Source organism: Dipodomys merriami, unplaced genomic scaffold, assembly GCF_024711535.1.
Source record: "Dipodomys merriami isolate MVZ:Mamm:240054 unplaced genomic scaffold, mDipMer1.0.p SCAF_1, whole genome shotgun sequence".
Lineage (NCBI taxonomy): Eukaryota > Metazoa > Chordata > Mammalia > Rodentia > Heteromyidae > Dipodomys > Dipodomys merriami.
The window spans coordinates 130601019-130626044 of record NW_027202270.1 but is presented as its reverse complement, the minus strand read 5'-3'; the positions used below and the strand labels follow the sequence as shown (position 1 = coordinate 130626044).

The 25026-nt window shown below is 41.2% G+C and overlaps 1 protein-coding gene and 1 long non-coding RNA gene across 8 annotated transcripts in view; both read left to right on the top strand.

Annotated features, from left to right (window-relative positions):
• The window catches only part of LOC138832859 (uncharacterized), a 60023-nt gene extending 57998 nt beyond the window's left edge, over nucleotides 1-2025 (top strand). For all 4 annotated transcript variants that reach the window (XR_011373715.1, XR_011373713.1, XR_011373714.1 and 1 more), the window contains 2 exons: nucleotides 87-147; nucleotides 1828-2025. This is a non-coding gene — a long non-coding RNA (uncharacterized lncRNA). The remainder of the gene's footprint in view (nucleotides 1-86; nucleotides 148-1827) is intronic.
• A 5088-nt stretch (nucleotides 2026-7113) lies between these two features.
• The window catches only part of Pcnx1 (pecanex 1), a 159643-nt gene continuing 141730 nt past the window's right edge, over nucleotides 7114-25026 (top strand). For all 4 annotated transcript variants that reach the window (XM_070030966.1, XM_070030962.1, XM_070030959.1 and 1 more), the window contains exon 1: nucleotides 7114-7266. In XM_070030966.1, coding sequence (XP_069887067.1) covers nucleotides 7114-7266 — 153 coding nt within the window. The remainder of the gene's footprint in view (nucleotides 7267-25026) is intronic.

Sequence of the window (25026 nt, the reverse complement as noted above, 5' to 3'; positions counted from 1 at the left end):
CTTGCCTTCTAGATTTCCAGTTATATGAAGTGCTACTTTTCCTTATTGTTTATGTGAGTTGTAATCAAATTTTCTGTTTCTTGCAGCTGCAGGCTAATACCCATGTAGCACTAAGAATGTTTCCAAGAATCTAAGTAAAACACATGGGTAAGTCAGAAGGAAAAAATGTCTCCTGAAATTTCTCAGACTTAGCAAACTGCCAAAGCACATGGCATGTGTTGACATAAAACTTTTCCAAATCAGACCCTGGATTCCAATGAGAGTACAGTACAAAGCTGAAGGGGAGAGGTGGTATAGAAGCTGAGAACAAAGATATCACATGTCCACTGTTGTTGTTATTGGATAATAGGCCTGTTAGCTAATTGTTGGCTTTATTTTCTGTTTTTCTCAGATAAAAATATGAATATATTTTTAAGTGCTGGCTTAAAAGACTAGTTAGGTGCAAAATGGTAAAGAGACTGGCCCAAGTAAATGCCCAAAAAGTTAATGTCAGGCTTCAAAATGTAAGCATGATTCTGGAGGCTATATAGCTCAGTGGTAGAGAGTTTGCTTAGCATGTACAAGGCTCTTAAGTTTAACCCCAGTACCACAAAAACAAAACAAATGGACAAAAGCAAAACACACTAATGGCCATTGAACCCAGTGACAAATAGGGAAATCAAAACAAAAACCCAAACCCCAAACCAAATGAATAAGCAAAACTAAGACACGCATTCTCACGTATGGTCAAAGTTTCCATAAAGCTGTGAAAAAATTTCCAAGGGAATAATGTTTTTTTTTTTCATTACATCATTTGGAAATTTTCATTTTTGCTTATAGAAAAAAAGCTACAGCCATCAAAATGAAATGCAATGAGTCTTTAACATTGAGTCCCTGGGATTTTTCAGTCCTGCTTACATCTCCTCACTTGTGGCTAGGAATAGTTTAGAATGTAGCCGAAGGTGGGTTGATCACAGGGGTCATCTGACTCTCTACCCTATGGTCTTTTCACGAACACTGCTGTCACCAAGGAACATTCCTGGCTTTCCTTGTCAGATATCTAGCCTCTAAAGGTGACAGCTCTTTCATTTCTGCATGACTATTGACTAAGCACTGGTAGTTATTAAGAGACAATCACCTTCTCACATCAGGCCAAGTAAGTCTTGCTGGAATTGCACTATCCTGGCTGAAATAGAAAGGTAAATAAAATCTCATGTAGCCTTACAGATGTGATTTCCATACATTATACACCAAACTAACATAGAAGAGTCTCCCAGGGCCAAAAGATAGAAAACAATGTGTATGCATATTACTTCTCAGTTGGGAATTTCCAATATTTGGGGAATTTTGCAATATTTTACATACTTCTCCTTTTGTTTTATTGCTCTGCCCTGAAAGTGTGTGTAATTTTAAGAAAAGTCAATTTGCTTTTTGAGATAGAACAAAAGATACTGTTAGGATGACATCAAACCATAACAAGAATTATTGAACTACTCACATTCAATAAAAACATGTTTCAAAATATTTATCATATGGAATTAGTATTTAAAAAATATTGAACTGTTTCCAAGGAGGGTTGGACCTTCTCCTAGGTAATAATAAACTTTTTATTTTTGCTCCATGTCCAGATACTGGTATTTTATAGTTAAGATTATATATAAGATTTTATAGTTAGATTATATGATTATATGTTTCCTCCCCACTCCTCTTTTGATATTTATTTTCATAATGCGATATAAAGTAGCACATAGCAAGTGGTTCAAAAGAGAGTCAGGGAGTACTATTCTAGGTACTTCCATTCTCTTTCAAATTCTGATCATTTTTAATTCGTCTTTCCCTCTCTTCCAGACTGGCAGAATGCTTTTAAATGGTGAAGAACTGGCTGGACGTGGTAGCTCACATCTGTAATCCTATTTATTTGGGAAGGTGAGATTGGCAGGATCCAGGTTCAATGGGGCAAACACTTTTGTGACACCTTCATCTCAACCCAGGAAAACTGTGCATGATAGCATACATTTGTCATCCCAGCTACAGGGAAAGCACAAATACAATTGTGGTCCACACTGATGTGGGGGGAGGAGGAGAATTTGAAACTATCCTAAAAGAGAGCAATAAAGGAGTTTGGCTCAAATGGTAGAACGCTTGCCTAATAAGCCCAAGGCCTTGAGTTCAAACACCGATACCACATTCATGTTATAGAGCTACCAAACAAATGCTGAAATAGATTTAAATGTCTAATAGGAAAGTCATTGGTACCTATGCTTCCTTCAATTTCTCTGAACTGTGTCAAGTGATCTTAATGGCTTGCTGCTAGGAACCCAGAGTATGTGGAGAAATGCCTTATTCTTAAGGAATGCACAGTTCAGTCGGATGGATATTAAGCAGCTCACAGTTAAGTGCTAAATGAGTGGGACACGTGAGGGTGCTGGGCTATTAGAAAAAAAATTGATGAATGAGTTTGGACCAGTCATCCTGTATTTTAGCAGGCAGATGGAAGGGTAAGATTTTCTAGGGAAGGCATTTGGTGGCTATAAGAGCACAGAAGCAGAATTAATGAGCAGGTGGGCTGATAAAAATAGTAACTAGGTGTGCTGATACTAATAAAAGGGTTTTGTGTTGGGAGTAGAGATAGCAAAGTTCAAGAAAATGAAAAACTCAAGTTTGGGGAGAGTTTGAATGCTTGGCTAAGGAGTAAATCTTTACTCTTCTCAGCAACTGAAGGGAATTAAAGGCTTTTAGGAAAAGTGGATTGGGGGGATTAATTTGCCAGTGGAAGGTGGTTTTGCAGAGGGGAGATTGGAAGCAATGGGGGGGGGTGGGTATTGTATTGTGTTAATAAGGGCATCCACCTTGAATTGCTGATTTGACAACATAGAGGAGGACTATGGGGGTGTAGATCATGAGAGGTGGGAAGATGAGGGCCCAGAACACTTGTGGCATTCAGATCACTGGCAATCCATGTGGGCCCTAATGTCTAAAGTAGATGACTATCACACACATCACTGATGATGCTGTGCTGTATAAGCAGGTGCTCCCAGTGGACTTGGATGGGTCATTAGAAGGCTGGGTGCACTCTGCTTTGTCCCTTTCAAGCAGGACAGAACATCTGCTGCCAAGTATTCCCAGTTCTCAAGGGGCTCATGAGCCAGTCAAGAAATGTAATTTAAATAGGATTAGCTGAAAGATGAGCAAATGTCAGGTAGTGGTTTGATAGTATGTCACGGCTGCTAACTCTGACATGCTAAGTGTAACATTATTAATGGCTTTTATGCCTGGCTAAGAGAGTTAACACTTAGCAAATTGGATCTTCTAGTGTTTGTCCTGCTCTTAGACTATGAGTATGGCAGGGTATGTGACTGGGGGCAAACCACTCAACCCCTCTGGGTCTTGGCACCCTGTTTATAAAATGAGAAGCTTGTGACAGAACTCACAGGCATTTTGAAAGCTGTAGATGTAATAAAGCATGTAGGCTTCTCTCTGACCTCCAATGACTGAGTGGAAAGGTCAGCCTTTACTCTGAGGTCTTTCAATGGCTAAATTCATAAATTAGCATTTTTCTAAAATGCTCCTGGCAGTCCAGAGTGAAAGATGTCGTTGGCAACTCCCTTTTTAACCTTCACACCCTACACATTTTGCTGGCTTTTTCACTGACGGGCTGTTCCACGGACTCCCATGTCTAAACTCTGGGCTCCAGCCCAGCCACACTGAGGAATTCAATTCTATCTATACTAACTCTCAGGAACCATAACATAAGGCGACTATGCTCAGTGTGAAATGTTGCTACAGTTCTAAGTATCAAGCTCTTGTTTTCTTTGTCTAGCTCTGTTCCTCCAGCTCCCAGATCTGGACTTTAGCTACTTGTTTTGTTCTCTCCAGTCCCCAAAGCTTGTCCCGTACAACAGCTGAATTTGGGCCTGGAAAACTCAGCACTGAGGCTAATGCCTCACTCTAAGCAACACATTTTCTCAAAGCTTGCCACGAGCTCCCCATTTGTGCTTGCTCCTGGAGTTCCCAAGGCTGTGTTCCAGCTGTCCTTGGCTTACAACACCCACATTCTATGTCAAACCAGCTTGATGCAGGCTGCCTTCCTGGCCTGCGGCTGATTCTATATTCTCCAGATACTGTCTTCTGATTGAATGTTCATCACACCAGCTGCATCTAGTTCTAGTCTCCATTTTTCCCAGTCTACTGCACTCTTTCTACAGTTCATCTTTTCATAGGAAACCACAGTAGATGTTTGCTGGTATGGAAACTGATGTGGTCTTGGAATTTTATCCTTGTTTACATCTTCCTTTGTGTTGGAAAGCTTGGGATCACTTCCAAAATCTCCACAGAGAGCTTTCCTGTCTCCTTTGGGAGAAACAAACAAAAAGTTGACAATACTTTGCCTGTGATCAAGCTGCAAGTTACTATTTTAACTGCAACACTGCACTATTTGATCTTAACTTTGCCCCTAGACATATATTGAAAAATATGTTTTGACCAATATTCATTCACACATTTCCATTTCTCGGTATTTTACTGAAAGGAGATGGTTTTGTGCTTGTGACAGAATAAGGTCGAGGGTGGTGTTCTAAAGTGGTAGTTACTACCTTGAAGGTGCTTTAGCATTCTTGGGTCCCCCCTTTGCATCAGTTCCTCTGGAGTAGTGTCTGAGAATTTGCATTTCTAGCAAGCACTCTGGTGTTGACCACCCCAACTTCACTTTGAGAATTGTTCATACATTTCAACTCAACACAGGTAACCAGAAGCTGCTGATTAGCTCAAATGCTTGCCTGAATGGCTAGTGGAGACTGTTAAAAATACACTTTGAGAAAGCTCATTTCTGCTGGGTGCTGGTGGCTCATTCCAGTAATCCTAACTACTCAGGTGATTGAGTTCTAAGGAACCTGGTTCCAAGCCAGCTGGGGCAGACAAACCCATGAAACTCCAATTAACCAGCAAAAAGCTGAAAGTTGAGGAGGCCTAAGTGGTAGAGTACCAGCCTTGAGCAAAAAACAAAACAACCAAGCAAAATCACAAAGTCCTGGGTCCAACCTCCAGTACTGGCAGAAACACATATGCTCACAGAGTGAGTGAGTGAGGAGGACCACAGGTTTTGGGGTGTCAGGGGCTTATTACTTAAGGGATCCTGGATGTCATCAGTTCTAGTGTGGGTTCTGTGTCACTCATAAAAGGAGGGCTGCTTCTCTGCTGCCTCACATGTGTTACTGAGGTCAAATGAAATGGATGTGGAAAGAAACAAGGCAGCATGCATCTGGAAATAAGGCAAGGGTTTCTCACTACTTTCTTAACATGCCACCAGCTTTATTGGGGCACTGGCTTCCCTCATTGATTATACCAATGTTAATTTGAGAATAGAGAGAACTTTTACTTCTGTAATAAACTCAAACTAAAATTTTAAAAAATCACTCAGTGAGCCTGGAATATCTACAAATGTGGCCAAAATAAACCTTATTTTCTTTATATGGTAATTATGGCACGTATTTGTAACAGGAGACTAGGCCGGTTACTGAGCTGCTTCTGTCCTCTGTCTTCTTCATTATGACATTGGGGAAAATATTTGCAAAAGGCAACTAAAGGACTTTAGTTCACTGGTTGATATTTGGTAGCTGCTAAACAGTGGGTATTAAAGAGAGGGGGTATAGCCAGATGCGGATGGCTCACGCCTGTAATCCTAGTTAGTCATCAGGAGGCTGAGATCTGAGAATCACAGTTTGAAACCAGCTGGGGGAAGTTAAGTCCATGAGACTCATCTCCAATTCCAGAAAACTGGAAGTGGTACTGTGGCTCAAGATGGTAGAGTGCTAGCCTTGAGTGAAAAGGCTCAGGGAGCGCCCAGGCCCTGAGTTCAAGCCCTACAACCGCTCCCCGCCCCCCCCGCCAAAAAATAAATGAAATCAGCTATGTCTGGCGAACATTACGCGGAGCCAAGACTTATTCCCAGTTTTTACAGCTATAAAAAGCGATGTAGAAGTCCCTATTGTAAATTGGGGTGGAGCCATAACTAATCTTTCACTCCTGTTTATATTGGCCCACGGATAAAAATGGCTACAAGTTACAGCACATTAAAAACTAAAGTCACTGTGCACAAAGAACAAGACCGCTGTACCCTGTCATATCCCTGAAATGACTATTAATTGATGTCTCCCCATCTTGGGTGGGGCCCTTTTTCACACCCGAGTTGCTTCTGGCCCCATTCCCAGGGCTGACCTGGTTCCTGCTCAAATGGGACGCACTAGTGACTCTTCGAGGATGTCATCCGCCCCAGCTCATCCTTCTAGGCACTCAGAGACTATCTCAGATCTCATCTTTGATTGTTAATAGGCCTTTAACAAATATCCTAAAGGTCGGTCAGGATGCGCTTTCTGCAGGTTTGCTGGTTTCTTCTGGTGAAGAGCTGGAAGGTGCACTGGCCAGATGCGTCTGCCACCAAAGGAATGGGCTTCCTTAACGGGACCACACCGGCCCTCCGCCGCCGCCGCCGCCGCCGCCGCCCCCGCGGGGTCGCGCCATCCGCGGTGCGCTTCTGCCAGGCCGCCGGCAGGAGGCGCCCGCGTGCCCGGAGCAAAGCGCGCACCCGCGGCCCCAAAAGCGCGGTCCCGCGGAGACCCGCTGAGGGGGGCGGAGGGAGAGGGCCGGAGAGGAGGAGCCGGAGGGGGCGCGGCTTCCTCCGCGTCCCTCCCGGGCGCCGGGTCGCCCGCAACGCCCAGCTCAGGCGAGCGGCCGACGGGGGTCGCGGCCAGAAGCGGCGGCGGCGGCGGCGGCGGCGCTGGTGGGCGCGGGACGCGCTCCGACTCCGGGTGTTAGGACACAAGATGGCGGCGGCGTCCCGGAGGCCGGTCTCCTCCTCCTCCTCCTCCTCGCGCTCCTCCGCCCCGCCGCTCACCGCCGCCGCCTCCTCCTCCTCCTCGGTCTCCTCCTCCTCTTCCTCCTCCTCCGGCTGCTGCTGCTGCAGCTCTAGCGACCGCCGCGGCGCCAGCCCGCTGTCCCGGCGCTCGGGCGGGGGCTAGGCGAGGGGCGGCGGCGGCGGCGGCGGCTCCGGGCGACGAGGCCGCGCTGGGGCCGGGGCGGGGGCGGCGGCGGGGCCGGCGGCGGCGGCGGCGGCGGCGGCGGCGGCGGCGCCGGGCGGGGATGGGGTCGCAGACGCTGCAGATCCTCCGGCAGGGGGTGTGGGCCGCGCTCAGCGGCGGCTGGTACTACGACCCGCACCAGGCCACCTTCGTGAACGCGCTGCACCTCTACCTGTGGCTCTTCCTGCTCGGCCTGCCCTTCACCCTCTACATGGTGAGTGTGAGTGAGTGTGTGAGGCGCCCGCCCTGGCCCCCCGCCCCCGGCGCGCACCCTGGGCCCCCCTTCGCTCCGGCGACCGCTTCCCCTCCTTCTGCGGCCGCGGCCCGCGCCTCCCCGGGCGCTCCCTCCGCTTCCCCGGGGTAACTGCTTTTCCCCAGGCCCCTGCGGCTCGGGGCAGCCTCTCTGTGCTCGTGGGATTTGCTCTGTGTGTGTGTGTGTGTGTGTGTGTGCGCGCGCGGGGGGGGGGTGGAGCGGGCGGATAGGGGGTTCAGCCCGGGCCCGGGGAGGAGCGGAGCCGGTCCGGTCGTCCCGGGCTCGCTGGCAGGCAGCGTCGGCGCTCCGCTCTCCGGGCGCCCTCGGGCACTGCCTTCCCCGGGGCGCGCCTCGCCTCGTCCCCGGGCGCGCGGAGCCCGGAGTTGGAGAGGTGGGGTGCGCTCCCGCGCCCTGCCCTGCCCTCCCCGGGACACCGTGGGTCGTCCTGGCTCGTAGCTGGGGACTGGGAACGCGGCTCGTCACCGTCACGCTTTGGGGGGTGGGGATCATTGTTTTGCTCTCCAGCGGTTCTTTGCTGGCTGCCGAGCTCCGTGGGCAGCGGCTTCGGGGTTTCCACGCCTGACCCGGGGGGGGGGAGGGGGGTGGGGAAGGGAGCGAGAGCGATACGGAGAAATCTGGCTGGCATTTCACGGATTTGTTTGGGTTGGTTCAAGGCCTTAGACTGATAGGCTAAAAGGAAAAGTCCTGCCTGTTGCTGGCAGCCTCTCGGAATGATCTGTGTGTATAAGGGCTGTTTTCATGAAAAGTGGAAACGCATTTAAATAATAATAATAAAAAAGACCTGGAGTTACGCAGTGCTGCCTTTGGGAAAACCAGGGTGGAGAGAAATGATACAGCTTTATGTACAGATTTTAAACTAGCCAGAAGGGAAGACAGAATAGTGACCTTTTATATTCAGAAACGTCTTTTGACTCTATCTTTGGAGCTAGAGCTTTGTGGGTTAGAAAAATCCCAGAATGTTAGAATCAGACATGGCAAAGATGAGGACACCCAGTTCTTCCCTCAGTGATACTCACTTGCGCTGACTGGCAGGGAGTATACCTGCTTGGGGGAAAAATGTGCTCAATTTCATATTCTTCAGTAGGTTCTAATTTTTCTTTGAAATTGCTTTGAAGGGACTTAAAGCTTGATCTTAAAAAAAGCTATTTGAAAATTGCTGATGTTTATTTTATTAGAGGACTTGTTCAGTCTTTTATAATTTCAATTAATTCTGGCATAGTAAGTTCTATTCGTACCACTCTGCCTTCCAGGAAAATGACATCACTAATGAACAGGTTAATTACTTTGGTTGTAAGAATCCTCAGGCTGTCACAGAACTTTCAGAGCAGATTTCTCTTCTACAGAAGTTATAGATTGAAAACTGAAAATGGTCTTGAGATGTTAGGATTAGTTGCTGTGACCCAGTGCAAAGGTTTTGTGTTAGCACCTGTAACTAACTGTGATCATGCTGTAAGCTTCTTTCTGTAATGAATATTACTAATGGAAAATAAGAGAAAAGGGAAACAAGTATGTTTTATTTAGCTGTTCCACTTTGGGAATTTGTTCAGTTAAATAATTCTCAAATATTTGTGTATCTTTTATGTATAGGGCATTGGTTGGATTCTAGGAAAATCAAAGTGTTTCTCTGATTTGTTTCAATTAATAGCATTGCCACTCTACCCAAGTCTTTTAAAAGCTCCTCTTGAAGCTGGGCACTGGTGGCTCACTCTTTTAATCCTAGCTACTCAGGAGGCACAGGTCTGACGATCAGGGTTCCAAACTAGCACAGGCATGAAAGTCCATCAGATTCTTATCTCCAGTTAATCACCAAGAAGTTGGAAGTGGAGCTGTGGCTCAAGTGGTAGAGGAATTCTATTGGTTTAAACCATCATTCTTTCTCTTTTGGATTTATGTAGTATTCTGACCAGGCTCATTACTTCTGTACTTTATTCTCCATGCAAAGGGCTGAGTGGTTCTTTCAGATCATGTCACTTTGCTGCTTTTAGAGCCTGCCTTTTCTTGGGCTTTGTCCATGCCTTTCTCTCAGGTTTCAACCATACATTTACCAGCTTAATAATAATCTCAGCAACATTCTGCCCCATGGCCTTTGCAGGATTCCAGTGGCCTCTATCCAGATATCTATGTAGTATGCTTTGCTTATTTTGGATTTTTGGTATCTGTGAGACTTTCCCTGATACGCTGTTGAAATAGCTCTAACCACACTTGATGGCCCTCTAACCCTTTTTATTTTATTTTATTTTTGCCAGTTACAGGGCCTGAACTCTGGACCTGGTCACTGTCCCTCAGTTATTCAGCTCAAGACTAGTGCTCTACCACTTGAACCACAGCGCCACTTCTGGCTTTTTTTCTTCTTATGTGGTGCTGAGGAATTGAACCCAGGGCCTCATGCATGCAAGGCAAGCACTCTACCACTGAACCACCTTCCCAGCCACCCCTTCCCCCCAACCCTTTTTAAATATAGTGCTTGTCACTGATGGCTACACACATACATATGTGATGTTTGTATTATCTCATGGAAGGTAAGTTCCAATGGAGTAGAGACTTCAGGACCTAGATCACTGCCAAGCACATATTAATTGGATGTTAAGTGAATGCTTAGAAATGAACAAAACACAGCTTCTGCCAACAACTTAAAAGTATAGCTTGGGGATAATAACCAATTGCAAGCATTAGAACTGTTATAAAAAGGCCAGTGACCCTGAGTTTGTAGTCAGGGTGATCCAAGTCTTGGGGTCAGGGGAGGTATCTGTAAAAGAGGACTTGTAAGGAGAAGTCTTTGAGACTGGAAAAGTCTTAGGACTTTTTGCATAGGATTCAAAATGTTTTACCTCTTTCAATCAGGAGCTTTTGTGTATTCTTTCAAAGGTGGAATTTATAGCTTCTGCAATTCTAGAACTTCTGAGTGAAAATCGAAAAGAAAAATATTCCTTCTTGACTCTTGTATTTCTCTTAAGTTCTTGCCCCCTTTTTATCTTGATGTAATTAAATATCTTGTATAAGACATCACTGAACTTTTTGTTGTGTAGAAAGCAACTTGGAATTGGTGTTATCATGATTTTGGAATCTTGGCCTTGTACTAATTGTGGGTCCTTTTGGCCAGACACTTTACCTTCCTACCTTGATTTATTCAGCTGTGAGATACTTCATGAATATTTTGCAAGAAAATATTTATGAAATAGTAAAATTATCCCCCTTCAGAATGACCTTCAGCAAATGTCATTTGAAAGAATTGCTAATAAAATGTTTCACTATAATGCTCTACTCTGGGAGATTAGATTGCTTTGTATTTATTGAGTCAAGCCATTATCATAACAGTATTCAACATACTGTTTTCTCCTATAAAGAGAGCTATCTATAGATGATGAAATAGGATTTAAAATCTGTGTACATAAGTGGAGGCGGAGGAGTGGCTCCATGGTAGGTAGAGTGCTTATGTAGCATGCACAAGGCCCTGAGTTCAGTTCTCAACACCTACCAAACAACAAACAAAACAATTTATCTAAGATAGTCTCAAATTCTAGTTGACATTAGAATCACTTGATGATGTTAACTATGTGTACATTCTGAGTCAAATCTGGAGCATATCTGATTGGCTTGTATATTATAAACTCTCTAGGTATATTTAAAGAACTTGATGTATCTGCCCCTAATTTTTAGCCAGTGATTTAATTTTCAGGTGAGACTAACATATCTATCTCTTGGCTTTCTTATAGGCATCTCAGAGGTGTTATGTCTGAAGCCATTGTGAATGCCCCACTAACCCCAAAACAAAACAGTTAATGTCACTTATTGCTGTCATCATAATGTCACCCTCATGTTTCTACTTGCTCATACTATCTCCTTATCCTACCTTATGAGCATTTCTTTCTGTTCTTACTGTAGGAAAGCTCAGATCATCTTTTCACTTCCTACTCCAGGCCACTTTTCTATTGTTTGCAGTAGTGTCTTAGTCTCTTTACAGGCCTTTAATTTTTCCTGCCCATTTACAACTCTTCTTCTGCAAGTTACATTAGTTTGCCACGTTCCCTTTTCATTTGGCAGTTGGAAAGTTGAGAGTTTCTGTTTCTTCTAGCTTTTGAATATCCAGTTTTAACCAAGCAGTTTGTTTTCTAAAGTATCTAAATTGACAGAGTTAAAATTTCCAGCACTTTATTAAAGAAAAATTTTAGACCATTAGAAAAAGTTGAACATATTATTGTTGCCTGCACCTATATTCTATAGGTTTTTTTAGTCCATGTCCTAGTCTATCTATATATGTCCACATGGTTAGGTGATGCATGTAAAGAAAGTTACAGACATAGTGCAGATCATCCCTAAATAAATCAATAGCTCATTGGCTAGAGTTCTTTTTTTTTTTTTTTTGGTCATTCGTGGGGCTTGAACTCTGGGCCTGAGCACTGTCCCTGTGCTCTTCAGATCAAGGTGAGCACTCTAACGCTTGAGCCACAGTGCAACTTCCGGTTTTCAAGTGGTTTAGTGGAGGTATGAGTCTCACGGACTTTTCTGCCCGGGCTGGCTTTGAACCGCAATCTTCAGATTTCAGCCCCCTGAGTAGATAGGATTACAGGTGTGAGCCACCGGTGCCTGGCTGGCTAGAGTTCTAAAGGTATAAATCATAAGGGAATCATGTAGTGCAAACTCAATATATTGTGGAACATCAGTCTCACTATAGTTTCTTTTGCCCTGGGTAATCGTATCTTGTTTTCAAGACTTGGGCTGCATAAAGAACCATACTAAGCCTGGTGCCAGTGGCTCACGCTTGTAAGCCTAGCTACTCAGGAGGCTGAGATCTGAGGATCACGGTTCAAAGCCAGCCCAGGCAGGAAAGTCCATGTGAGACTCTTATCTCTAATAAACCACTAGAAAACTGGAAGTGGTGCTGTGGCTCAATGTAGTAGAGTGCTCTCCTTGAGCTGAAGAGCGCAGGAACAGCGCCTAAGCCCAGAGTTCAAGCCCCATGACCGACAAAAAAAAAAAAAAAAACAACCATACTATAAGTTTTATTTGTTCAGTATTTAGATTTTTTTCCCCCAGTACTGGGGCTTAAACTCAGGGCCTGAGCACTGTCCCTGAGTTCCCTTTGCTCAAGGCTAGCACTCTACCACTTGAGTCACAGCGCAACTTCTGACTTTCTGTTTATGTGTTGCTGAGGAGTCGAACACAGGGGTTCATGCATGGTAGGCAAGCACTCTACTGCTAAGCCACATTCCCAACCCCTGTTCAGTATTTAGATTTTATTCTGTTTTGTCAGGAGTTTTTCTCAAAGAAGTTTTTTTTTTTTTTTAAGGTAGGATGTTACTATCAGACTCTTTTTCCTCCTGAGTGCTATCTTATCTAATTTTCCATCATAAATTACTTTCTTCTATTCTAGAACTTATTATAAGTGGAATCATATAGCATGTACTTTGTATCAACTTTTTCAACTCAGCCTGTGATTAGGATATTAAGATTTATCAGTGGTATTCGTAGCTTGTTCCTCTTTATTCTCAAGTAGTATTCCTCAGTATGAATGTACTACAATCTGTCTGCTCTCTTTTAAGCTTTTCTTTTTTGGTACTGGGAATTGAACCCATGATGTTGTACTTGCTAGACAAGCACTTTGCCACTGAGCTACATCCCATCCCTGTCTGTTCTTATGTAGGTGAGGGCCTAAGCCTTTTCCAATTTTGGAACTAACTCTCTCTCTCTCTCTCTCTCTCTCTCTCTCTCTCTCTCTCTCTATATATATATATATATATATATATATAATGTATATAAAGGTGTCTGTCTAACATAAAGGTAGGATTAAAAATTTTCTTTTTTGATACTTGAGATCCTTTCCAATGCTTCCCACATGTTAGCACTCTACTACTGATCTATAACCTCAGCTCTATAGTAGATTTTATTGGAATTCAAAGGCATTGGGAAACTATTGACCATCCCAAACCTTTCTCTTTTCCATCATGTTTTTGTTTTTTAATTAATTTTATTGTAAAGGTGATGTACAGAGAAGTTACAGTTACATAAATAATGGGTACATTTCTTGTTGAACATTGTAACCCTCTCCTTTGTTTTTATTATGCTTTAATTTATAAGAAATTAGTGTAATTGTGTATTTCATTCTCTCAATCTTAGTAGTCTTTAATACTATTTTGTGCATTCTTTAGATTTTTCTTTATTTTTCAATGGAGTGTAGTACATTTTTTCTTTTGCTGACCTATTCTAAATTATTTTTTGGGGGGGAGGGTAAAATTTAAAAAACACAGAGCCTACCTATAGTTCCATCTGTTAGAGAGGTTATGGTCATCAGAGGATTGTCATCATGTTTGTAGAACACACTAAGTGCCGAAGCATACTTAATACTGAATATATTTGAGCCCATAAATTTATATATTTCTATGCATACAAAAGTGGGCTTTTAGATTTGTAGTGTTTTGAAGCTTCCTGTTTTTACTTGATTTTGTATGTTTGGAATGTCTCCGTGTGGGAAGAAGTGGCCTGTTTAATATCTCTGTATTATACTGTAGTATGATGTATACTATAACCTATTACAGTATATCAAAGCATTTTCCTGATACCTAGCTATTTAGAAAACAAAGGTGAATATTCTTGTGGTTAAATCCTTGTTCTGAGTGTTTTTGTATAAATTCCTAGAAGGAGATAAGGATGTATGCTGATGGAAGAGCAGATAAAAGTCTGGTCTGTCATAATCCTGATTTCTGTTTTCTGTTGAAAGGGAGGGAAGGAGAGGAGTAGTGGAGGATATTCAAGCTTTGAAAAATATCCTAGATGTGGAATGTATTCCTTACTTTTGGGATGAATGAAAAAGTGAATTGACTACTGAGGGATGGTAAGGGTTGCTGAGCTTTCATGAGGGACCTTTGAGATTAGGGAACTTGAATTGAAGAGGATTGTGTATGAGAAAAAAAAATTGGGATAAAATTTACTTGGAACTTAGCAGCATAAAGATAGTATCTTCTAGAAAGAATTTAAAAGAGCCTCAGAAAGAACTCCAAGGCCCAATAGTACTTTAAAAATCAGCAAAGGAGCCGGGCGCTGGTGGCTCACGCCTGTAATCCTAGCTACTCAGGAGGCTGAGATCTGAGGATCGCGGTTCAAAGCCAGCCCGGGCAGGAGAGACCGTGAGACTCCTATCTCCAATAAACCACCAGAAAACCGGAAGTGGCGCTGTAGCTCAAGTGGTAGAGCGCTCGCCTTGAGCTGAAGAGCTGAGGGACAGCGCCCAGGCCCAGAGTTCAAGCCCCACGACCGACAAAAAAAAAAAAAAAAAAAAAAAAAAAAAAAAAAAAAAATCAGCAAAGGAGACAACACTGATAGGACCATGAAGAGAGGAACTATAGTCAGGGAAAGAATATTTTGAAAAGAGAATAGTCAAAAATGCCAAATTGTCCTCCAGAAGGTAGTGCTAATTTAAATTGCCATCATCTGTATTGATAGTGCCCCCATTCAACATCTCCAAATGGCATTATAGTTGTACATTTCTTTTTTTTTTGTTGGTCATGGGGCTTGAACTCTGGGCCTGAGCGCTGTCCCTCAGCTCTTCAGCTCAAATCGAGCGCTCTACCACTTGAGCTACAGCAACACTTCTGGTTTTCCGGTAGTTTATTGGAGATAGGAATCTCACAGTCTTTCCTATCAGGGCTGGCTTTGATCCAAGATCCTCAGATCTCAGCCTCCTGAGTAGCTAGGATTATAGGTATGAGCCGCCAGCTCCCGGCAGTTGTACATTTCTTATTCACTGGAATGTTGAATGAAAGTATTTCAGTAACATTCTCTTTGGTAATAGACTTTTTTCTAAAATACCTTGTAATTCAAACTTTTCTTAGTCCAAATTAAGTGTTTACTGCACTAACATGTTTTACTCAACAACTTCCATCTAATTTTTGCTAGTCTTTGTAACTCAGATAATTGGAGAAAAGAGAGATTGGTTCTTTCTCATATTTCGTCTGAGTTAAATTGTGGCTTTGTGTATCTGAATATGGCTAGAAAAGGTGAGAACTATTTGGTCAGTATGCTAGGATACCTAGACACCTGAGTAGTAACACTAAAATAGTGTAGATTAACAGTGTGGGAAAGTGAGAATGCTATAACTATTCCCTAGAGCCTTTATTTTAAAAAAAATTTTTTTTGTATACAGATGAACTTTACCAAATCTCAGTGAAGTGAGAAGCTACAGATTCTGAGTCTTATGGTTCCTTTCCTTGTCTTCCAAAAGAACTGATTGGCTATCTTCTTTGGCAGCAATGTAAAACACTTCAGAGTTTTTATCCTTGCTGTCTGAGTAGCTTCATCTTTTAACTTGCATCAGTGGTGCTAGTTTCTTTGTTTTATAAGAAAGAAAAGAAGGCCTAGGGGAAAGCAAGCCATTTCCTCTTAAGGTTTTTTTAGGGGGGCGGGAGAGAAGGCCCATTCTGTAAGCTTTATGTAAACCTTGTAGAACCCTGAACTGGAAACATCCTGGAAGATTAGTCACAAATTTGAGAAGCTTGAATCACATAGCTGCTTATTTTCTAGCCTCCTCACTTCTTTTTTTTTTTTTTTTTTTTTTGGGTCCGGTCGTGGGGCCTGAACTCTGGGCCTGGGCACTATCCCTCAGCTCTTCAGCTCAAGGCTAGCGCTCTACCACCTGAGCCACAGCGCCACTTCTGGCTTTTTTGCTTTTTGCTTATGTGGTGCTGAGGAATCGAACCCAGGGCCTCAGGCATGCAAGGCAAACGCTTTACCACTGAGCCATCTTCCCAGCCCCCCTCCTCATTTCTTGAGTGTTGTCTAGACATTAATCAAACAGGTTTCAACCACTCAATAATCCTCTTTAAAACTTTACATTGTGATGTAATTTTAGATTTAGACACCAAGTTACAAAGATAGTAGTTTCCATGTATCCTTTAACCAGCTTCCTCCTGTATTAAAATGTTACATAACTATAACACTTATCAAAATTAAGAAGTTAACATTGGTATGGCACTTAATGGAATTACATTTTATATACATTTCCTGAGTTGCTCTTTCCTGCTTTAGAATCCAGTCCAGGATATATGTGTTAGATAATTAACCTTTAATGTGTTTTCTTACTGTTTTCCCTTAACATTCTGGGTTTTTATTATTGAGGGTTGTTCAGTTTATAAAAATTGTTAAATATTTCATAGAGGTTTTATGCCTATAATAGATAGATTTTAATTAATTAATTTAGCCAGTCCTGCAGCTTGAACTCTGGGCCTGGGCACTATCCCTGAGCTTCTTTTGCTCAAGGCTAGCACTCTAGATACATTTTAGATGTCAAGAAAAGGGGCAAGCATGGGGGCTGGGAAGGTGGCTCAGTGGTAGAGCGCTTGCCTTGCATGCATGAGGCCCTGGGTTCAATTCCTCAGCACCACATAAGCAAAAAGAAAAAAGCCAGAAGTGGCGCTGTGGCTCAAGTGGTAAGAGCACTAGCTGAAAGCTGAGGGACAGTGCCCAGGCCCAGAGTTCAGGCCCCATGACCGGACCCCCCCCATCCCCTCCCCCCCCCCCAAAAAGGTAAAGGGGCAAGCATTGTGAACTTTTTTTTTCTTTGCTGGTCCTGGGCCTTGAACTATGGGCCAGTGCGCTGTCCCTAAACTCCTTTTGCTCAAGGCTAGTGCTCTACCAACTGAGCTACAGTACCATTTCCAGCTTTTTTGTTTTTTTAATCTTGTGATTAATTGGAGCTAAGAATCTCACTGACTTTCCTGCCCAGGCTGGCTTCAAACTGCAATCCTTAGATCTCAGCCTCTTGAGAAGCTGATGGTGACTCACACCTTTAAGTTATCATCACCCAGCAATATTTTTAAATTGTGCATTAACTATTAACCTGTATTGTGCTGCCTTAAAATTGAAATTGTACATATAAAGGGTTGCATAAAATGAAAATGATAAAATTACCCCCAAATGGCAGGATGAGTTACCTGTCTTTTCTTGTATAAAGCAGTTTATAAATTAGAGATGGTGAGATGAGTACACAGCCATATCAATATAGAATATGACTAAGCTCTTTGGTGTCATAAAATGCTCAGGAATTGGAAGGGAGATGTTATTATTTCCTAAAATGCTTTTTGTAGACAGTAATCCGTACATTTAAAAGATTTACTGTGTGCCAGGCACTGTGATGGGCCTTATGATGGGATCTTTATGAGATTATTTGAGCTGGGATGTTTCCATGACCTTCCCACCAGAGAAGGGATATTTGTTCTGCGAAAAGATTGCTTATTAAAAAATTATATGTTCTTGGGTGCAGTGTTTTGTTCTACTGTCAAATATTTTATTATAATATGTCCAACATGTTAAAGATTTCCTAATGAGTTATTTTTTAACTCTGAGACTATAATTGATGTCCGCAAGTTTATTCATTGTATCTGACAGTTGAAAGAAAGGGTATAGGGACTGGGAAGGTGGCTCAGTGGTAGAGTGCTTGCCTTCGATTCCTCAATACCACATAAGCAGAAAAAGCCAGAAGTGGCTCCAGTGGTAGGTAGAGTGCTAGCCTTGAGCTGAAGAGCTGAGGGACAGTGCCCAGGCCCAGAGTTCAGGCCCCATGACTGGCAAAAAAAAGAAAGAAAGAAAAGGTATAAAAACAGTTAAGTAAACCCCAAATAAACAAGTTATTATTTGCACACAGCAGCATTTTGCTTTTGCCACAAATACATGTTAGATATAATTTCCAGAGATATCACTTGAGCCTTGTGAAAAAAAATCACATGAACTTGGCAAGACAGTAAACAGGGTTTTGTTTTTGTATTGGAAGTTTAGTAATGAAATCCTCAATTTAAGGATTTTCTTTCTGTAGATAGTGTGTCCAGGGCTTGTTTAAAAGTTGTTTTGAAAGGCAATTGTTGCAGTTAACCTAATTTATTAAAACAATCACGTTTCCCTCGGTGTTTAAATGCTACCTTTTTTTTTTTTTAATAATCTCAAATATTGTAGACTTTCTGTTTTATTAGTATATCTGTTCTTACATGAATCTTACATTTTTCAACTGAACAGTTTTATATAGATGAATCATTTTTTTCCTCCGTTCCATGTTATTTTTATTTTCCTGGCTATTTTTACATGCTTACTCTTCCTTTAAGTTTCCTAGGGTTATTACTGAATTGGTATTAAATTAGTGGATTACTTTTTTGTTGTTGTTGTTGGTTGTGGGGCTTGAACTCTGGGCTTGGGCACTATACCTGCCCTCTTCAGCTCAAGACAAGCACTCTACTGCTTGAGCCACAGCGCCACTTCTGGTTTTCTAGTGGTTTATTGGAGATAAGTGTCTCACATACTTTCCTGCCTGGGCTGGCTTTGAACTATGATCCTCAGATCTCAGCCTCCGGAGTAGCTAGGATTACAGGCGTGAGCCACCGGTGCCCAGCTCAATGGATTACTTTTGAGAAACTTTGACATATATGTTCACACACACTGATCAGTTAAGATGATCTCTCCATTTATTAAAGAAAAAATATTTTTGGGAGTCAGTCATGGGACTTATACTCAGGTCCCCTCAAGGCTAGTGCTCTACCAGTTTGAGCCACAGCACCATTTCCGGTTTTCTGGTGCTTAAGTGGCAATAAGTCTCATGAACTTCCCTGCTTTGGCTGGCTTGGAATTGTGATCCTCAGCTCTCAGCTCTCAGATTTCAGATCTCCTTAGTACCTAGGATTGTGTGAGCCACTATGATAAACCCCCCCCCAAAACTCAGGTTTATGATGCTATCACAAAGGACTAATAATCTCCTTAATATGTAAAAGTTGCTAATTGAATATAAGAAACAACCTAATAGGAAAATTGATAAAGCATATGAACTGCTCATAGAAAGATGAAATAAAAATGATCCCTGAAAGAGGCACACAGTGGCTCATACCTGTAATCTTACATTCTCAGTATGATGTAGTATAATGATATAGATGTTTCTTTCATCATGTTTCTAATTCGCAGTTGCCTGAATATAAGAAAAGTTTTAATATTTAAAATAACCTTTTTGGGCTGGGAAGGTGGCTCAGTGCTTGCCTTGCATGCATGAAGCTCTGGGTTTGATTCCTCAGCACCACATAAGGAGAAAAAGCCAGAAGTGGGGCTGTGGCTCAAGTAGTACAGTGCTAGTCTTGAGCTCAAGAGCTGAGGGACAGCGCCCAGGCCCAGAGTTCAAGCCCCAGCACCGACAAAAATAACCAAAACAACCTTTTTATTTTATTATTGTTTTAGATTTATAGAAAAGTTGCAAACAGATAATACAGAGAGAGTCCATACGCTGGTACTCCGTTTCTTCTGTTGTGAACATCTTACATGAATGTAGGCAGACTGTCGCACCATTGAACTAATATTCGTACATTATTGTTTACTTAAAGTTCATACTTCATTCAGATTTGTTTAATTTTTGCTTAATGTCATTTTTTGTTCCAAATTTCCATCCAGAACTTGTTCATCCTGCCTTACAAATTTAGTTTATTCTAATAATTACTGTGTTTCAAAAAACTGCTTAGATATATTGTTGTGTTTTTAGTAACAGTTTTCACTTTTTGGTAGTTAAGTCTTTTCTATAATTGCTATATATGTGATACTTTAAAAATTTATATTACTAGTGAAAATAGGGACAGCATTGCCTTTCTTAATGTGAATCCAGGCATTTTAATGGAGATTCTATTATCTTTGTTGGAATGTTACTTCTTTTTACTGTGTTACAATATTGTTCATTCACTTTCCAATGACTTCTGGTCATTTGCCAGACTAATATTTACCTCCATATATTCTGAGGTCCCATAAATCTTACTTACCTCATCTTTTCTTTCTTTCTTTCTTTTTTTTTTTCTTTTTGTCGGCCGTGGGGCCTGAACCCTGGGCCTGGAAGGCTGTCCCTCAGCTCTTCAGCTCAAGATTAGCACTCTACCACTTGAGCCACAGTGTCACTTCTAGCTTTTTCTGTTAATGTGGTGCTGAGGAATCAAACCCAGGGCCTCATGCATGCGAGGCAAGCACTCTATAACTGAGCCACCTTCCCAGCTCCTTACTTCATCATTTTTGTAGCTCATCTTTAATGCTCTGAATGGTATGTGCTAAAAGGTCTTTTTGTTTCTTTTTATCTGCTTATCACAGTTTTTATTTCTTTTTATCTGCTTATCGTATTTATTTTTGTTATAGCCATGGAATATGTACTTTCAAGTTTTCTCATTTACTCTTTACTATGGCTTTGTGAAATGAAGATACTGTTAGGAGTTAGAGTTAAATCAGGATGACACAAACTGCCTCTGCTGTTGCTTATGTTTGATCTTAGGAACACCTCCAGTCATGCAAGATTTTTCTGATAAATCTGCTCATGAAAGCCTAGCTGTGATTGATTTAGATGAACATAATATCCTCTGTTCATTTTCAGTATGCATTCTGAATCTAGACTTCTTAGAACTATCCTTTCCATCACTTTCTAATTAGATCCTTAATCCTGGCTCCCCTCCTTTTACTAGTATTATGTGAATACAGTGAAAGTCCACTTATAAAGGTTCTCCCAGGGATTTAGTTATATTTTTCACATATACTTACAGGGAGAGGATTTGTCTCACTGATCACTTGGGGCAGGGGTTAGCTTATTCTATGAGTATATAATAAATGAGTTTTATTAAACTTTCAGAAAGTTTAATAAAATCCTTTTGTTTACTGGTCTGATGTAGGGTTCTTATCCTGTAGTATTTGTATCAGACACTATCTCCTCCTCATTGCTGATGCTCTCACACCTGCTCCTTTGTTGCAAGTATAGACCATACATTGGCCATCTACTTATGTATTTTCCATTCCAGTTTATTGTTAAACAGAATCTAAAACTATAGTCCTTAGAAATACTTAAATCAAAAAAAAAAAAAAAAAGAAATACATAAATCAAAGAGCCTAGCTGCACGTTCCAAGGATAGAAACCCTTTTTGGGGAGATTTTAACGTGTTTGAATTTGCAATGCTTTTGTCTTCTGTTAAATAGAGACCAAGGATGGTGTTGACATGTACAGTACTTAGAATGGTGCCCCATAAAATGAGTTCTGGGAGTATTATGAAAGAAGTGTGTGTGTGTGTGTGTGTGTGTGTGTGTGTGTGTGTTTAAATTCAGGGCCTGTGTGTGTGTGTGTGTGTGTGTGTGTGTGTGTGTGTGTGTGTGTTTAAATTCAGGGCCTGTGTGTGTGTGTGTGTGTGTGTGTGTGTGTGTGTGTGTGTGTTTAAATTCAGGGCCTGGGCGCTTGCTGTCTCTTAGTCAGGGCTGTCACTCTTCCACTTGAGCCATAGCTGTGCTTCCATTCCAGATTTTGTGGTTAATTGGAGATGAGTCTCATAGAATTTTTTGCCAGGGCTGGCTTTGACCATATCCTCATATCTCAGCCTCCTGAGTTGCTAGGATTACAGGCATGAGCCACTAGTCCCAAAACTTACTCTTTTTAGGTACACACGCATACACACAAAATGTATATATATTATATATGCATACACATGTACATATACATATATACACATTACTGTAGTAGTAAGCAAAGTGTATGTGGTATTAAAACTATCAAGAGAGGAAATGATTAAGGATAAAAAGTGTGCAAAGGTTCATTTATGAGGCAGTACTGTGAGAAACCTTCCTTTGGACTAGATCATTTGGTGGTGATTAAAAATTCTCTAGTGTGACAGATTGCTTTTATAGTCCTATTTCTGCCACTTAACCAACTGTGGACTAATGCCTTTGTAGCCTCAATTTTGTCATCTGTATAATAAAAATAAGAATGATTTATTTTTCAAAGAATTGTTGGGAGCCAACCCATTTAAAGGACCTGGCACTTGATAAGACACCAAATTAGTTATTCTAAGAAAATTAAGGAGAGTGTGGTTCTGGTTTATTGCTATCAGTAGACATTTATTGAATGAAATTCTGATTTCTTGAATTCGTTGGAGTTGTCTTCATGGAAAACAAGGAAAAGGTGACGGTAGACTGTCGGTGTTCCCTTTTTTTGTGTGTATGCATGTTAGGCATCTTTAACATTTGCTTAACCTTAAGGCTAATGTGTGGCTTATTTTCTAGTTTTAGCATTTCCTTTTAAATGTAGAAATAAATTGATTATATAGGATACACTACCATGATTGTATTTCAAATAAATTGAATGAGCGCAGGACAAATGTGATAGGAATGATAAATGGGTTGGTCTGGTGACATTCTTAAGAGAGCTAATGCAGTTCTTTTAATTCATAAATATTATTGATCTTATAAGATCAGTGATAAGATTTCAGCTTGTAATTTATTCTACTGAATTTTAGTGAAACATAAAAGAATACAATTAAGTCTTGATGGGTTTTTTTTTTTTTTTTTTGGTCCAGTCATGGGGCCTGAACTCTGGGCCTGGGCACTGTCCCTCAGCTCTTCAGCTCAAGGCTAGCGCACTACCACTTGAGCAACAGCGCCACTTCCAGCTTTTTTTTTTCCTGCTTATGTGGTGCTGAGGAATTGAACCCAGGGCCTCAGGCATACAAGGCAAGCGCTGTACCACTGAGCCACCTTCCCAGCCCCAAGTCTTGATGGTTTTTATGTGTATTAATATTTTATTTAAAATATTTCTATTTGATCTTCAGTTTTCTTTGTCACAATATTTTGTTAATGAATTACATTATTTTGATTTTAAGCCTTAATTTTGTTATGGGTCCTATAAGTTTTCTTTTTAAAATTAAAATTTTTTTTAGCACCTATTAACTTGTACAAAATAATTGGCTTCATTGTGCCATTTTCATACAGGTATATGACTTTGAGCATATCCCTCATTGTCCTACCTTATCTCCGCCTTCTATCTCTTTTTCTTCTTCCCAGATAGCCTTAAAAAATCTATATTCCATATGTAAGAGAAAATATTCAATATTTGTCTTTCTGACTCTGACTTATTTTGCTTAAGTTTGACTTGTTTTCTTGCCTGCAAATGACATATTTTGGTTTTTGTAATTGCTGAATAATATTGCATTGTGAATATGTGCCACATTTTCTTGATACCTAGACTAATTTTATAATTTGTAAGCCTTAAGTTTGAGCTACTACTTTACCACATCTATAAAAGTATTGTTTTACATTATATTTCCTTAAGAGTGGAGATCTCATTGAATACATCCTGAACTGCATTTTGTGAAGTATAATACAAGGTAATATAGTCATCTTTTTTTTTTTTTGGTCAGTCATGGGGCTGGAACTCTGGGCTTGGGCACTGTCCTTCAGCTCAAGGTTGGAGCTGTATCAGCTGAGCCACAGAGCCACTTCTGGTTTTCTGGTGGTTAATTGGAGATAAAAGTCTCATGGATGTTCCTCCCTGGGCTAGCTTTGAACTGTGATGCTCAGATCTCAGCCTCCTGAGTAGCTGGGATTACAAGCGTGAGCCACTGGTACCCAGCTAGTTGTCATTTTTTAATAATTGTAGTCATGTTGACAGAACTTGTTAGTGAATAGATAATTTTACTTACTATGCGTCTTAAAAAATTGTTTCAGTGGATTAGGTAAAAAACAAACGACACCATGCAAAACTTAATGTACTCATTACCTGACAATGTAACTGTAACTTCTCTTTATATCACCTTTACAATAAAAATATTTAAAACAAATAAAAAATGGGATAAAGAAAAAGTCAAGCTGTTTAAATGAGAGTTTCTGTGCCTCTTACCAATAGGAAATTCAGTTTTACCATTTTACTCAGTTATTTATTTCAATTGATCAGTAAAGTTTTTAGAAGTTCCAAGCTGGACTTCAGAATTAGTTGATCTGTTGTGTAGTTAGATTTGTAGAATATTAGGTTTTATCTTTTCTGTGGGAAATTATGCCCAAATTTCAGCATTGAATATTTCTTTAGTTCCTCTATAGCTTCAACTTCTGAAAAGAACCAACTATCTAGAATGCTTTATGAGTGGGCTGATTCCCTAGAGCTATGGCTACTAATATCAAGGCATTTTCTAAGTCCTTTGTGAGGGACTTGTTATGAAAACTGGAAGGCTTATTGAAATATTTCTTTTCTTTTCTTTTTTTTTTCTGGTCTTAGGGCTTAAACTCAGGACCTGGGCACTGTTCCTGAGCCTCTCTGTTCTCAAGGCTGGCTACCACTTGAGCCACAGTGCCACTTTTGGCTCTGTTTATGTGATACTGAGGAATTGAACCCAGGGCTTCATGCTTGCTAGGCAAGCACTCTACCATAAGCCACATTCCCAGCCCAAAACATTTGTTTTCTTTCTACTTCTCCCTCACTTTGTTTTTTTATGGCCAACGTTTTCAAAGTTTGATTACCAAGACCTTTTTTCTCTTTTCTCAACATTCTATTCACCAGAAATGAAAGGTGGAATAATTATGGAATGGCAGTCTACACACTGTGTAAGTTACACACTTATCTACTTATTCTTCTTGAGAATAAGCCAGATATTTTGCATCAGAATTGGTAAGAAGAAATCTGTTTATCCCTCCTTTCTTCTATGTACAGTAGAAAAGCTAGAACAGCCATACTGAAAATCTACAATTTTCAAATTGTACTAGTTTTTGCTTTTTTATCGGTTAGGTGCATTTTTTTTTTTTTTTTTTGTCGGTCGTGGGTCTTGAAGTCTGGGCCTGGGTGCTGTCCCTCAGCTCTTCAGCTCAAGGCGAGCGCTCTACCACTTGAGCTACAGCGCCACTTCCGGTTTTCTGGTGGTTTATTGGAGATAGGAGTCTCAGGGTCTCTCCTGCCCGGGCTGGCTT